The following is a 15,363-nucleotide window of genomic DNA, read 5'->3' on the forward strand; positions in this document are numbered from 1 at the left end:
CATAGCAGAATTACGCTATTTTTTCCACTTCAAATTGGTTCTGATGTTAAAAACTTGGGCAATCAGCAGCAATGTTGTGTGGTAAACAACTGTTTTAACTTCTAGGCCCATTTTCCTCATTAGACTTCAACTATCAGATTCACCATTGGGGTTACACCCAGTTGTACAAAGAGTGGAGTCATGGGCCTTATCCAAATGCTAGCAAAATACAAGCACAAAAGTCGTACCCCAATGTAATAAGCCAAAACAGGCAAGAGAGAGAATGTGCTAAAATGATGCAGGAACCTTAATCACATTGGAAATCATGTGGACTTAAGCTTATAAGTGCCTAGGTCATGTTTGAAGTTGTAGCTTGGGCTCTTAAGCTATTTCAGTGCTTCTGAAAATATGAACCTATAGCAGTTTTTTTTTATTCCAGACTTTCTGCATATTGCTTATGGCTAGAATGACCACATTTCCCTGACCCAAATATGGGACAGGGAGATATTGGGGGTAGAGGGGGAGAGAGGGGCAGCTCCTCCAAGCCCTGGGGAGCCAGGAAGGAGGCGGCAGCCGCCGACACTCCCTGGGAGCCCTGGGGAACTGTCAGCCCCCCACCCCCCCTAGCCCCAGGGAAGCCGCAGCCATCAGTACTCCCCGATTCCCGGGAAAGCCACAGCCGCCACCCCCGCACTCCAGCCCTGGGGAAGCTGCAGGCTGAGCCCTGGGAAAAACAGCAGCTGCTGCCCCCCTCCAGCCCTGAGGAAGCTGCAGCCCCTGGGAGCCCCTGGGAAGCTGCAGCTGCCAGCACTCCCTGAGCCCTGGGGAAGCAGTAGGGACGTGGCAGACGCCCAGACTCCCCCGCTTCGCCGAGGCTCAGAAGACTCCCACCGGCAGCTGCACCTGCGTAGGTGCTGGCAGAAAAGGTCAACTGGGGGAAGAGCCCAAATACAGGACAGTTAGTCCCTTTTAAAAAATTAGTCAGGATGCCTTTTTGGCATCACTAATACTGGATGGATGGTCACCCTATTTATGGCCTTCAGAATACCAAACTACAATACAACAAAAGCATGGAATGTAAGAAGTGCGCATGTGCCCACACATTGAAATGCACTTAATTTTGTGTTTTTCTTTCTTTAGATAAAAACTGTAGCCATTTGAAGGAAATAGACATCATACAAAAACCAGATGCAGATTGCTACTGTTACATGCAAAATGAAACTATGCACTTAAAATATATTTGGTCATCTATTCAGGTAAGATTCTGTGTCTGAGCTTACTTCATATTTTTAATATGCGATACATGGTTTCCCAGAACCAGTCTAATCAAGATATAAGGTCAGAAATGCATTTCAGTATAAAATAGTTGTAAGGTTTCATAGTTGGGATCTAGAAAGAAACACCTTTTAGTGGCATTCTGCTTTCACTTCTAGTGTGGCTGACTTGGCAATTTGATGTCATCAGTTGCACAGATGGAGGGTTTTATTTGCGGAGAACAGAGAAACATCAACTCATTTGTGTTGTGAATAAGCACTGTATGTTATATTTTGACTTTTAAACAGCAGCAACAAGAACAAAGCTACATAGTATCAGCTGCATATTTCCAATAGGCATGGCAGGGGTGAATCTTTTAAGATATGCACCTTATGTTTTGGACTGCAAAGTACTACAAAATCTCAACTACTTTTGGAAGCACTGGACACTTAAGGCACCTCTTTAACCTGGGGCTATGGAGCAAGTTCAGGATCTGCTCCTTGGATCTTGTATCGCATGGACTCCCTGAGTGGGGAAAGAAACAGTTTCACTTCACCTCTGTTGGAGGAATGGGCTCCCAGTTCTAAGGAGTGTGAGATTCCTCTTCATCCCTGCTTAGGACTTTTTTCTCCAGGCAAATACAAGGTGTATGGCCATTTTTATGAGCTGTGGCAGATTTTAGGCAGTGATCACATCCAACAAGTGGGAAGGTTTCTTGACATAAATGGTTAAAAGCATACAGCTAAGATTTTCCCCAGCAGATCACTCGCGCATTTCCAAAAGAAGCCTGTCCTGTAAGAGAAGATGATTCTTCTTGTTGTTAGTCTTCCATTGTTTAAGGTGCCTAGGCTCATTAGGTCAATTTTAAGTATCTTTTCTTGTTCAGAAAGTAGAGAAGATCGGTGTTACAGCTCTTCAGGGAATGAAGAGGGGCTGGGTGTTTTAACAGAATTTTTGTCACAGTCTCTTCTGCTTTCTGACAACTTCCATTTTTGTTCTGCTGTCACCTATGGCATGCAGCTACAGTGTCCTTAGCCACAAGATGCTTCAGGAACAGTGGGTTCATAACCTATGAGGCAAATGAGCCTGTGTGTCTGCCAAAGGAGTTGTGGTCAGTCAGAATTAATTGTGTCAAACACCTCTAGCATCACAGCATTCATGATGGAATTGTAACCTTAAGACTTGGTTCTTCAGAGGGATCCATGCACTCAGATGGTGCCCGCTGACTTAAGTGAATCTAAGTATAATAAAATTAGGTAACCGATTTAAGGGACTGATGCGAGATTAATATTCCCTAGGCTACTGTTATTTCTTCCTGTGTTTTGTTCAAATACTGGGTGTGCTTTTGAAAGATATCTATCGAGCTGACTTCCTACCATGTATGTTTTGTTTTTCTGTTTTCAGGTGAAGATTAACAGCACAGAAATGTTCAAGTTTGCGCCTTTCTTGGCTGAAAGCAATTGTCATAATTCAGAAACTGTAATTGCATTTTTCAAGTGTGTTGTTCAAATTGCTTGGCAATCAGAGGCATCTAAAGAAGTTGTCATAAACATAAACCAATATGGAGAAAACGTGTGTTTCACAGTCCAACCCTACGAGAAAGCACTCTACACTGTGAGTGTACGACGAACTAGTAAGTAGAACGATGCTTTCTATTCGTCCAACAAATGGACTGGATAGCATTGCCAGCATTATCTGAATACAATAGGCCCGTGACTTACACAATTTCAACTTGCCCATTTCTTAGAATAACACGAGTGGAAATCAACTAGCGCTGCTGTGCTGATCATATTCCTGGATCTTGCAAATGGCAGGGAGATGGGAACTAGGCAACAGCCAGGCCCTTGTGCTCCCAGCTCCCAGCAGCTGTATTTGGGTCCTGGCTCCCCTCTGCTTTCCTGACTCCAGGGAGCTAGGTGCGGCAATGCCGGTCAGTTTCCCAGGTCCCCGCCATTTGCAGGAGCTGGGAAACTGACCAGCACTGCTGCCTCTGGCTCTGGGCTCCCTGCTGCTCATGGGAGCAGGGAGCCAGGTGCAGCCAGGTCCAGGGGACCCTGGTCCTGACTTATGTGAAATTTGACTTATGTGTGGTTGCTTAGGAATGCAACCTATGTGTGAGTCGTGGGTCTACTGTAGTGCATTCTGAGTTGTAAATTACCTTGGTGGAACAGTTGAGACTTTGTTCTGATATTTGTACAATTAAAACCATTTAGATGAAGTAGCCTAAAATCTTTTTTTTTTTTGGATTTTCAGGGGTTGATAGGAAACTCATCCTTCTGTTTGTAGCTGGTGTTTTTCTGTTCTATTTTGCAAATGCCTTGAGTAGGTAAGTGTTAGCTCATTTATTTTGATATTCTTTCCAGAATCTTTCTTTGTGCCTTCCTATTCACTCTTTGTCTTCTCTCTATAGGGCTGTGTCTACACTAACATTCCTCTTTCGAAAGAGGCATGCAAATGAAGAAAATTGAAAATGCAAATGAGGTGCAGATTTACATATCTGGCACCTAATTTGCATATTATTCTTTCAAAAGAGCTTCTTTCGAAAGACAAAAAGCAGTGTAGACACGGCTCTTTCAAAAGTAAACCGCATCTTCAAAAGGATCCTTATTCCTATAAAAACTGGAATAAGGTATCCTTCGAAGATGGGTTTTTTTTAAAAAGAGCTGCATCTACGCTGCTTTTCTTCTTTTGAAAGAAACGTGCAAATGAGGTGCCAGATATGTAAATCTGCACCTCATTTGCATTTTCAATTTTCTTCATTTACATGCCTCTTTTGAAAGAGGAATGCTAGGGTAGACATAACCTTTTTGTATAGCTTAGTGATCCCAAGCCATTGCTTTTTTAAAATGAAATAAGAAAAATATATGTAAAATATCATAATATTTACATAGGGCTAAGCACAGCCCTAGCCTAGCCCTAATATAGCCGTGCAGAGGAGAAATGTGATGCAAAGATTGTTCAATTACGTGGTTCTGTTAGTATTTCCAGATAATGGCTCTTATCACTTGTGGGTGTATAGGAACTTCAGCTGGGATTCTACCCATGAGTAGAGCCCTGCAAATCCATGGATATCCACTTTATATCTGCAGGTGTCTGCATCCGCTGATGTAGATGTGGATATCCCACGTCTCTTTTTTGCATATGTGAATACAAATTTTATGTCTGTGCAATACACTGCGCCATCAGTATTTTAAAGAGGTCTTAGTGAAGGCACAGGAACAAACCATCCCAATGCACAGTGAGAAAAGCAAGTATGATGGACAGCCAGCTTGGCTTACAAGGGAACTCCTTGGTGAGTTTAAACTCAGAAAGGATGCGTACAAGAAGTAGAAACTTGGGCAGATGACTAAGGAGTATAAATATATGGCTGGAGAAGGCTGGGGGGTAATAACGAAAGTGAAAGCACAATTGAAATTGCAGCTAGCAAGGCATATAAAGAGCAACAAGAAGGGTTTCTACAGGCATGTTAACAATAAGAGGGTTATCAGGGAGGTTGTGGGGCCACTGCTGGATGAGGGAGGTAACCTGGTGACAGATGATGTGGGAAACGCTGAAGTACTCCACGCTTTTTTTGCCGCAGTCTTCACCGACAAGCTCAGCTCACTGACTACAACACTAGGCAATGTAGTATGAGAAGGAGACGGGCAGCCCTCGGTGGGGAAAGAACGGGTTAAGAGCTATTTAGAAAAGCTAGACACAAACAAATCCATGGGTCCAGATTTAATGCGTCTAAGGGTACTGAGGGAATTGGTAGATGTCATTGCAGAGCCTTTGGCCATTATCTTTGAAAACTTGTGGAGAGCGGGAGAGGTTCCAGATGATTGGAAAAAGGCAAATGTAGTGCTCATGTTTAAGAAAGAAAAGGACAACCCAGGGAACTATAGACCAGTCAGCCTTACCTCAAGGAATTCCATTTGGAGCATGTGGAACAGGGGAAAGTGATCAAGACTAGTCAACATGGATTCACCAAGGGCAAGTCATCCCTGATCAATCTGATTAGCTTCTATGATGAGGAAACTGGTTCTGTGGACATCGCTAAGTCAATGGATGTGATATACCTCAACTTCAGCAAAGCTTTTGATACAGTCTCCCACAACATTCTTGCCCATACGTTAAGGAAGTATGGATTGGATACATAGACTGTAATATGGATAGAAAGCTGGCTTGATGGATGGGCCCAGTGGGTAGTGGTCAATGTCTGGATGGTGATCGATTTCAAGTGGAGTGCCCCAGGGATAGGTCCTAGGGTCAGTATTGTTAAACGTCTTTATTAATGACCTGGATTAGGGGGTGGACTGCACTCTCAGCAAATTTGAAGATGATGGTAAGCTAGGGGTCAGGTAGATACACAGGGCGGTAGGGATAGGATCCAGAGTGATTTAGACAAATTGGAGGATTGGACCAAAATAAATTTGCTGAGGTTCAACAAGGAGAAGTGCAGAGTCCTGCACTGGGGACAGAAGAACCCCAAACACTGTTACAGGCTGGGGACTGACTGGCTGAGTAGTAGTGCAGTAGAAAAGGACCTGGGATTATAGAGGATGATAAACTGGATATGAGTCAACAGTGTGCCCTTGTAGCCAAGAAGACTAACGGCATATTGGGGTGTATTAGGAGAAGCATTTCCAGCAGGTCAAGAGAAGTTATCATTCCCTTCTACTTGGCACTGGCAAGGCCACATCTGTAGTATCACATCCAGTTCTGGGCCATCCAGTATAGACAGGATGTGGACGCATTGGAGCAGGTCCAGCAGAGGGCAACGAAAATGACTAAGGAGCTGGAGCACATGACCTATGAGGGGAGACAGAGATCTGGGCTTATATAGTTTGTGGAGGAGAAGATTGAGGTATGATTTGATAGCAGCCCTCAACTTCCTGAAAGGGGGCTCTAAAAAGGATGGAGAGAGACTGTTCTCAATGCTGATGGATGGCAGAACGAGAAGCAGTGGTCTGAAGTTACAGAGGGACAGGTGTAGGTTGGATATTTGGAAAAACTATTTCACCAGGCCTGTGTCTACACTAGCCAAAAACTTCGAAACGGCCATTCAATTGGCCATTTCGAAGTTTACGAATGAAGCGCTGAAATACATATTCAGCACCTCATTAGCATGCAGGCGGTCGCAGCACTTCGAAATTGATGCGGCTCACCGCCGCACGGCTCATCCAGACTGGGCTACTTTTTGAAAGGACCCCGGCTACTTCGAACACCCCTTATTCCCATCTGCTCATGGGAGTAAGGGGACTTCGAAGTAGCCGGGGTCCTTTCAAAAAGGAGCCGCGTGGCGGCAAGCCGCATCAATTTTGAAGTGCAGCGGCCGCCTGCATACTAATGAGGCGCTGAATATGTATTTCAGCGCTTCATTCGTAAACTTCAAAATGGCCATTTGAATGGCCATTTCGAAGTTTTTGGCTAGCGTAGGCGTAGCCCAGGAGGGTGGTGAAGCATTGGAATGCATTGCATAGGGAGGTGGTGGAATCTCCGACCTTCGAGCTTTTTAAGTGCTGTCTTGATATAGTCCTGGCTGGGATGATTTAGTTGGGGTTGATCCTGCTTTAGGCAGGGGGCTGGACTAGATGACCTCCTGAGGTCCCTTCCAGTCCTTGAATTCTATGATTCTGTGATCACCTCCCTTCCAGTAAGCTAATGAAGCTGTATAAAGGGATGTTGCAAATTTCCCTTTCCCATAGTGGGGAATCTTAGGAGGAACTGGGTGTAAGACGAGGTCATCTGGGCCACACTGCCCCTATTGCCAGCCCTGCCCAAACCTTATTCTCATGGTTGCACGTTAAAGACCACAAGCTAGCTCTGATGTTTCATGTAGTGTTGAAGGAAGATATTTGCTGTCATTTTGTTTCATGTTGGAGTTTGGCATCAGTTAATTTGTGACTCATCTCAATTTTAAGTTCTGTTCCATTTTTAAAATTTTTGGATCACCAAATTTTAAATGGTATTGGGTCAAATTTTATCAAAGCTTTGGATTTTGTAAAAATATGTTTATAAAAAAAGTTGATAGAACATTTTTATTTCCATGGAAACATTTAAAAAAATAAAATAAAAATTCTTGCAATCCAAAAGTCACAGCATTGTGGATAAGGAAAAGAAACTGACTAGAAACATGATACTGTAGAACCCCGAGTTGTGCGCACTCAAGTTGTGCGAATCTCAGATTAATACTCCACTCAGGGGAGCCGGGAAACTGATCAGTGCATCATTTTCTCGCTCTTGTCAGTGGTGGCAGCTGAGATTCAGGCTTGACTCTCGGCTGCCACCCCTGACAGGAGCAGTTTCTGTTTAATATTCTGTGAAACTGCTCTTTTCGGGGCGGCAGCCTGACTCTTGGCTGCCGCCATGGACAGGAGCGGGTGTTCCCCTCTCCTGGAAGCAGCGGGCAGCCCAGACCCAGGCCGGTCAGTTTCCTGGCTCCCCGGAGTTATGCAAAATTTGCCTTACGCAGGGTTGCACAAGAACGCAACCTCCACGGAAGTCAGGGGCATACTGTAAACAAAAGTAGAACTGAGGAACTGAGTTCCCTGAGATTTCGAGACATGGAAAAGTAAACAAAAGCTGAGAAAAAGAAAAGTCACTGAGATTATATTTTAATTCTTACAACTCTAGTAATCTACTGCTGTTCGCAATACAGAAAAAAATGTTTGTTTGAAAAGTACTAGATTTTCAGCTCCCTTAAGTTCACAGTCAGTGCAGCAGAGGAGCTGTCTGGGACATAGTGTAACCCTTCTATAATTTAAGAGCAGCTCTAATAGTTGCCTCCATCCCACAAGCTCATCTGGGCACCATTTAGGGACTAGCTGGAGTGCCATGCACTGCCCCCCACTTCCTATACTTCTTGCCACCCTGTCACAGGGGTTGAAGATGAGCAGGCAACCTACAGTCATCTGTGCCATCAAAAGAGTCCTTTCTTTCCGGGAATTCTTACCTGCATCTTTATGGAAGTTTTCTGGTTGCCTTATTCTGCCTCTGTAGTGCACAGCAAGCGAAGCTAGAGCTGAGAACCGGACCCCAGACAGGTAACCTGAATGTGTTTTTACCTTCCATATGTGACTGTGTTCAGTCTCTGGTTAAGCACAGCATTACACTTCTTGGTACTTCCAAAACAGTTGCAACTCAGTAAAAGATTTTTTTACAGTGTCCCCCACCTTACTGTTCCCTAACAGGAGTGCTGTTTTCTTTTACTCTGCTGGAGTGGCACTGGGTGTTCTTGCAACGCTAGTCTTTCTCCTGTTGGCACTTAAAAGATTTATTCCAAAGGTGGGTATACCATGTGGAAAACAAAATAGTAAACAGCAAGTCTAGGGCCAGATTCTGATCTCTCATTGGTTTTATGATAGAAACTCCACTGGCTTTGATGGGGGTTTACTTCCATGTAAAACCAGTGTACTTGAGATCAGAGTCGGGCCCTATATGCCATCCAGACACTGAAATAATTATGTTTTCTGATGTACAGTGACAAGCATTTATTCTAAAACCATAACTTTAGGGTGTGGTTTTAGTCTCTCCCAGCTCAGTTTGCTTATGTTGTGAGAAAATAAATCAGTCAAAATTAAAACATAGTTTTTGTGGCAGTTGTGACCTTGATGTTATTTTTCATATCCAGTAGCAAAATTGTCTCACACAGGCAGGGCTGAATCTTATGCCATCCTGTTTTCCACCCAAAATGCCTTAGTCTCTATAAAACATTTCAGAGTCAAATATTAATAATTATTATTATTAATACATTGCATTAGGATGTAACTTGAGAGTGTCACCACACCAAGACATGATACAGCATCAAGAAATTTGGAAAAAAATCCCATGCAGAGGTCCTGCTTCACTTATCTTGAGGCTTCACAACATGATGTATCAGAGTTAACAAGCGAATCAGCTCATTACTCTTCAGTAGATGGTGCATCTGTCTCTATATTTGTGAAGTCCCCAGCCCACTGTGGCCCATTTGTGATTCGGACCTGTGGATGCTACTCTCATATAAATAATAAACCACAACTTAGTTGATTCACTAACCGTTTTCTTTTACTCGCAGCACAGCACCTTTGCAATTTTAATGAGTGGCTGCTGGATGTCCTCTCTCTATTTTATTTACTGTTTGAAAGGGGAAATGAAGTGGCTGTGGTCTGAATATAGAAACTACTTACTGGGTAAGAGAATGAGCACAGATGTGCAGAGGACAAGTTTTTGTGAAGAGGTCAGAATGAACAGTTTGTAAGAATTGCCTTGATTAATATTTTTCTCTCTGAATGTGAGGTGTGGGTGGATTCTGAAGGCCCCTAAGCTACTCAACTGAGCATTTATTCTCATTAGTTCCTTACCTAGGGAGTTTGATGTTGGCTTGTAGAGGCAAGAAGAGGGAACGTTTTGCTCATCTTAGGTCTCCAGTCATTTTCATTTCATACCCACCATGGAAACAAGAAGGGAGGTGATGGTGAGAGAAGACAGTTACAGTCTCTTCTCTGGAGCTTAGAGTCAGGTTGTGCTGTCTGGAATAAGGGAGTGGCAACGAGGCTGGGGAACCTATTACTTTAGCACATTTCCTCGTCATCCTCCTTGGGCAAAGCAACTGTATAGCCTCTGTTTTCAGCCAAAGCTATCCTCCCTGGTGTTAACCCCAGTAAACAGCATAATGATAGGAACAGTGCTGTCTTCCTTGAGTACAGCAGGCATCTCTGGCACTGGGAGTTGCAGCTAGGGTGCGCTTACTCCCAAATTTTTACTAGTGCAGAAGTCATTAGGAACTCCCATGCTCCCTGCTGGCCTGTGTGGGAAAGGATTGGGGCACAAGCTTGTAACTTGGTTTCCCCACTTGCTCTAGCACTACAGAGCGCTGCTCTTAGACCACTGTGCCAGCTCCTTGTGCTCCAAGCCTGTTGCTATACTCTAACAGCTTTCAGCTCAGTTGAATACAATATCACTTGTGTGTGTGTTTTTGTGAGTGGGTGTGTGCATGTAGACTCACCTTTGGCTGAAACATATGCAGCAAAGTACAGCAACAAAGGTGTTCTTGCAGAATTGCCATCAGGGCTGAAACCAAGAAGCACTGCTACAGGAGTCTGGACTCCTTTGGATGCTTATCCAAATGGAAGCACCAAAGCTCTCAGCATTCACTCTTCACCCCAGCGGAGGGCAAGCAAAGCTTGAGCATGTGCTTTTAGCATGAGTGAGGCTAACTTGATACACACATGGGCAAGCTTATCAACTTCCCTTACAACATTTCATTTGAAAGTAAATACTGACTTATTGTTTGGACAGCACCTAACGCAAGTACTGAGGTATAATTAGGACCTTTCAGTAATGCAGTTCCACACAATTCTAGGAATTGCACATGCAGATGAATTAAACTGATCATTTAAATGACAGTTAAACACTGAAATGTAATGGCATTGTTAATGATGCTCTGGAACGCCTACCATTTGCATAAGCGTTGATTTAACTCTAAGCAAATATACAGGATATTTGTGCACACAGATAGCCAGCCATGCCTTTAACTCACCATCTGCACATGCTGGCACAGTTTGCATATGCAATCATAATTACATATACCAATCCAGTGTATCCCCTGCATGTACCTTTTTGCATATGTGTTTTAAATATCAGACTCTTTATGTTCCTAAAATACATAGTAGACAGCTTGAGGAGCAGCGGTAGGCTTTGCTGGGTGGTAGTTTTAAGATGCTAGTCTGCTATAAAGTTAATGTAGATCCTTTTTTGTCATTCTATATATGACATTTCTTTCTGTTTTCACAGGGTATCTTCTGACTGTTGGAATTATCAGCTTTTTGGTTTGTTATAAGCATGGACCACTAACCAATGAGCGAAGCATAACCCTCTTGACATGGACATTACAATTAATAGCTTTTATCCTGATTTATTTTGGTGTCAGCATCCCCCAGGTGGCATATGCCATCATAACCATCCTCTTCTGTTCAAAAGGCGCGTGCTATCCTCTTGGCATGGTCTGTTTTGTGGGCAGGTTGGTATCCATTTTCTGAATGTATGAGTCACTAGATCATAAGTTAATATTTTGAGGTTAATAATTTGGCATTTTATGTGGGTTTTATTATCTGTTTGTTACTAATCTTAGTACTAATCCTTACCTAATGAATACAGACATTAGAGACAAAGTTTGAAACCCCAGTGGATGAGAATTTAATAATTCTCAGTGCAGGGGTTTTAAGCCATGGATCTTGTCATAGAGAGAATGGCTTTTCTGCAGCCTGTGATAAGTGATGGCTTTTCAGTCAAATGATTGGTTATACTGTAGGGACAACCACATGGTTTCCTGAAGGCTGCAGGACTTTGATTTCTAACAAAAGTAACCTGCAGATTTCTATGGGACAAAACAGTTATCACAAGATGACTTTGCACATTGGATATTCTGATAAAACTGTAGGTTAGCTGGTCATCCTGGCCCTATTAAAGTCAATGGGAGTTTTCTAGTGACTTCATTAGATGAAGGTTTTCACCCCAGATGTCCTTATTTATTCTTGCTAGGCCCCAACATCAATAGGGGAAGAAACCTGCACCTACCAGGAACTAACTCTATAAAAGTGGGCCTGTGTTTTGGCGCTTGGGTCCATCCTGGAAGCAGCTCCAGAGAGGTGATATTTCATAGTGCTTTAAAATCCTGATTTTGGTCTTTTGCATATGCTGTGGGGCGACATGGGAACAAGCTTCTCTTTGCTATTGTCCTGTGAATTTATTGTTTCATCATATCAGCAGTAACACGCAAGTGATTATTCTTAGGCAGTTCCCAGTCTGTTACAGTGAACTACCCACTGCCTTGTGCATAGGTTCAGGAGACCCAAAGGCTATGGGAGTAAACCCACACAGAAAATCGGGAGTGGAGACCCGAAGGCCGTTAGCAGGGAGGATTCGTCCAACCTGCTTCCGGCATCTCCTTGCAGTCACCTCAGTGCCAAACTTCTGTCTTTCCTTTGGATTCAACTGGGGCAACCGAGAGGGGGGCAGTGCCCCTTGGGCAATGCACTTGCTCCGAACACTAGCCCAGGCAATGCGGTGTGTAAGAGGGAGCGAAATGGAGAGGACACTTCATCCTTGCTGATAGCATGAAAACAACATGGGAAGTGGCCATTACTCATTAATAAGTCCTCCTCAAATGGCAGAGAGGATGCCGCCACTGGTTGCTTCCGCTGGTTGTTTTCCCTTGACATAAGCTGAGGAAAACTGGTATATTCACTCAAGGTATACCTCAGCGACCCAATGTCTTTCTGGATAACAGTCCGTTAGATGTGGTTCAACAGTTCTATTACCTTTGCTCTACTGTCACCACAAACCTATCCATGGATGAAGAACTGAACATCAGAATAGGGAAGGCAGCTACTATTTTTGACATACTTAAACAAGCATGGAATAATCCTAAACTGACAGTGGAAACAAAGATACTAATCTACCAGGCATGTGTATTGTATTCTGATATATGGATCTGAGACACGGACCACCTACTCAAACCAGGAGAAAAAACTGAACAGCTTCCATCTTCACTGCCTCTGCAGAATTACAAATATCAACTGGCAAGATAAAGTTTCAAATGCAGATACCCTGTCAGGATCTGGCATACCCAGGCTCATAGCAATCCTCAACAGCAGAAGGCTACAATGGCTTGGTCATGTGAAAAGAATGGGCAACGAATGTCTTCTCAAAGAAATCCTGTTCAGTGAACTGTCATGTGAGGCGAGAACAAGAGGAAGACCAAAGCTAAAATTCAAGGATATATGCAAAAACGCCATGAAAAAATTCAACATTGATCTAAACTCCTGGCAATCTACATCGTTAGATCAAAATACATGGTGACAATTGCTATGACAGGGCACATCAGCCTTCGATGGTATATGTTTAAGTCATGCAAAAGAAGATCGTCTTAGAAGGAAAAAAATTCAGACTCAAGAATCTGGAAACAGACTGGCATGCGGTTATTGCAATTGACCATGCAAATCCAACATTGGATGGATAAGCCATGAGAGAAGCTGCAGACACAAACACTGCCCATAGAGCCTATGACCACTAACCACTGTCTCTCAAGACAAAAAGGGGCCATAGTACACTGAAGCTGGCTTTACCACAACCACAGTGATTTTAAAAATTACTTATTTTCTACGTTTTAATGCCACTCAGTTTTTAAAAAACATTTTAATATTTCTTTACCCTCCTCCAGAAGCTTGGATAAGTGGGGGGCTGGGTAGTATAATTTGTTATTTGATGAACTCTGATTTTTCCTTCCCAGCTGAAAAGAATAAACTGGTTTAAACAGCATCATGTAAGAACAACATTTATCTGCTCAACCAAATTCACAACCATGAAGAATGCCTCATACACTATGAAATCTAGTCTTTTGTTTGCTTTTACCTTATACAAATTTAATGTGTTGTTGCTCCTGACTCAAAATGGATTTGTGGGGGGTGAGGGGGGATCGCAAGATAATTTTAGGGTGATCACAATGTTGCCACCTCTATTTCTGTGCTGTCTTCACAGCCCAGCAGCTGGGGAGCCCAGCTCTGATAGGAGAACCCTGCCAGCAGCAGCAGCAGCAGCACAGAAGCAGGGGAGGCAATATCATACTACGTCACCTTTATTTCTGCACAGCTGCCTTCAGAACAGGATGGTTGGGTAGTGGCTGCTGTGGACCAAGGGCCAAGGGCTGCAGGCAGCAGCACAGAAGTTACGATGACAGTAGCGTACCATGTCCTCTTTACTTCTGGGCTGCTGCTGGTGGCAGCTCTGCCTTCAAAGTTGGGCAGCTGGTCGGAAGCCACGGCTTTCCAGCTGCCCAGCTTCTAAAGACAGTGTCACCAGCATCAACAGCACAGAATTAAGGGCAGCAGTACCACAACTCCCCCACAATAACCTTGCAAACCCCCTCCCGCCAACTCCCTTTTGGGTCAGGACCCCGACAGTTACAACCAGTGCTTTTTTCCGAGAGAAAAAGGTGGCGGAACTCAAGCCTAAAACTGGTGCACCCCCAACTACCTACCAAGCCGAAGTCTAGCCCCCTCAGTGGCTTAGCCCCACCCCGTGCAGGGCCAAAACCACCCCCCGTGGGGGGCAAAGCACCCAGTGCAGGGCCCAAGCTGCCCCCCGGTGGCTTAAGTGCCCCCCACTGGGGCCCAAGCTGCTCTGTGTGGGGGTCCCAAATTCCACCCCCCCCAGCAGCTTAACTGCCCTGCACAGGGCCTGAGTTGCCCCCCTGCTGACTTTGCCACCCCCTCGGGGAGTCCAATCTGTCCCCCCGGTGGCTTTGCAACCTCCCCTGGTGAGTCCTAAGCCAGTTCCCATGTGCAGGGCCCAAGCTACTCTCTTCTCCCCCATGCCTAGGCTTAACGCCCTGCGCCTCCCCTTGCACAGCCCCAACCTTTGCCCAGGCTTACTCCCCGCCCGACTTCCCATGACCCCAAAACCACTATCCCCAAGCCCCAGGATTCACTTACTGGCTTGCATAGGACTTCCACTGCTATTCTTTCCCAACCAAACCCTCTGGCAGCACAGTAGGGGCAGCTCCCAGCACCTTGCTGGGGTGAAAAGCTAGCACTCAGTGTGATCAGTTTAATTGCCAGAACCCTCCTGCTGGCCACTAAACCAATTAAGTCGAGTGCTAGTCTTTCAACGTGGCAGGCAGGTCAGGGAGCTGGAAGACTGAGAGGCAGGCGCCCCTAATGGCTCCTTTAAGAACCACATGCTGCTTGGAGCCCCCCCGGCCCACCAGCTTCCAGAATGGCGGCACGGGGGAAAAAGGTGTCAAAACACAGTTCGGCTGTGTTCCATCAGGAGCAAAAGGCCTGGTTTTGAAATTTCAGATTTAAATAGCGGAAATAATGAAATTTACTATTTTAAACGTCTCATGACCCTGAAATTGACCAGATAAATAGGGCCCATAAGTATAGTAGGGCCCCATTTATGTGACATAAGTGGTACTCAGCTCCCTCTGCACTCAGTGGAAAAAGCATTATTTTAAGTAAGTGCAGAATGTAGCCAAAACATACCTTACCGTAAGTATATACTCCAGCATCTCAAGCTGTGTCTACACGTGCACGCTACTTCGAAGTAGCGGCACTAACTTCGAAATAGCGCCCGTCGCGGCTACACGCGTCGGGCGCTATTTCGAAGTTA

The 15,363-nt window shown here is 44.5% G+C and overlaps 1 protein-coding gene across 3 annotated transcripts in view; it reads left to right on the plus strand.

Moving 5' to 3' along the window:
* Positions 1–15,363, plus strand: part of NEMP2 (nuclear envelope integral membrane protein 2) — a 32,183-nt gene that overhangs the window by 10,170 nt on the left and 6,650 nt on the right. For all 3 annotated transcript variants that reach the window (XM_075000684.1, XM_075000687.1, XM_075000686.1), the window contains exons 2-7: positions 1,120–1,235; positions 2,638–2,866; positions 3,487–3,559; positions 8,406–8,499; positions 9,269–9,383; positions 10,987–11,212. In XM_075000684.1, coding sequence (XP_074856785.1) covers positions 1,120–1,235; positions 2,638–2,866; positions 3,487–3,559; positions 8,406–8,499; positions 9,269–9,383; positions 10,987–11,212 — 853 coding nt within the window. The remainder of the gene's footprint in view (positions 1–1,119; positions 1,236–2,637; positions 2,867–3,486; positions 3,560–8,405; positions 8,500–9,268; positions 9,384–10,986; positions 11,213–15,363) is intronic.

Source organism: Carettochelys insculpta, chromosome 8 (assembly GCF_033958435.1).
Source record: "Carettochelys insculpta isolate YL-2023 chromosome 8, ASM3395843v1, whole genome shotgun sequence".
NCBI lineage: Eukaryota > Metazoa > Chordata > Testudines > Carettochelyidae > Carettochelys > Carettochelys insculpta.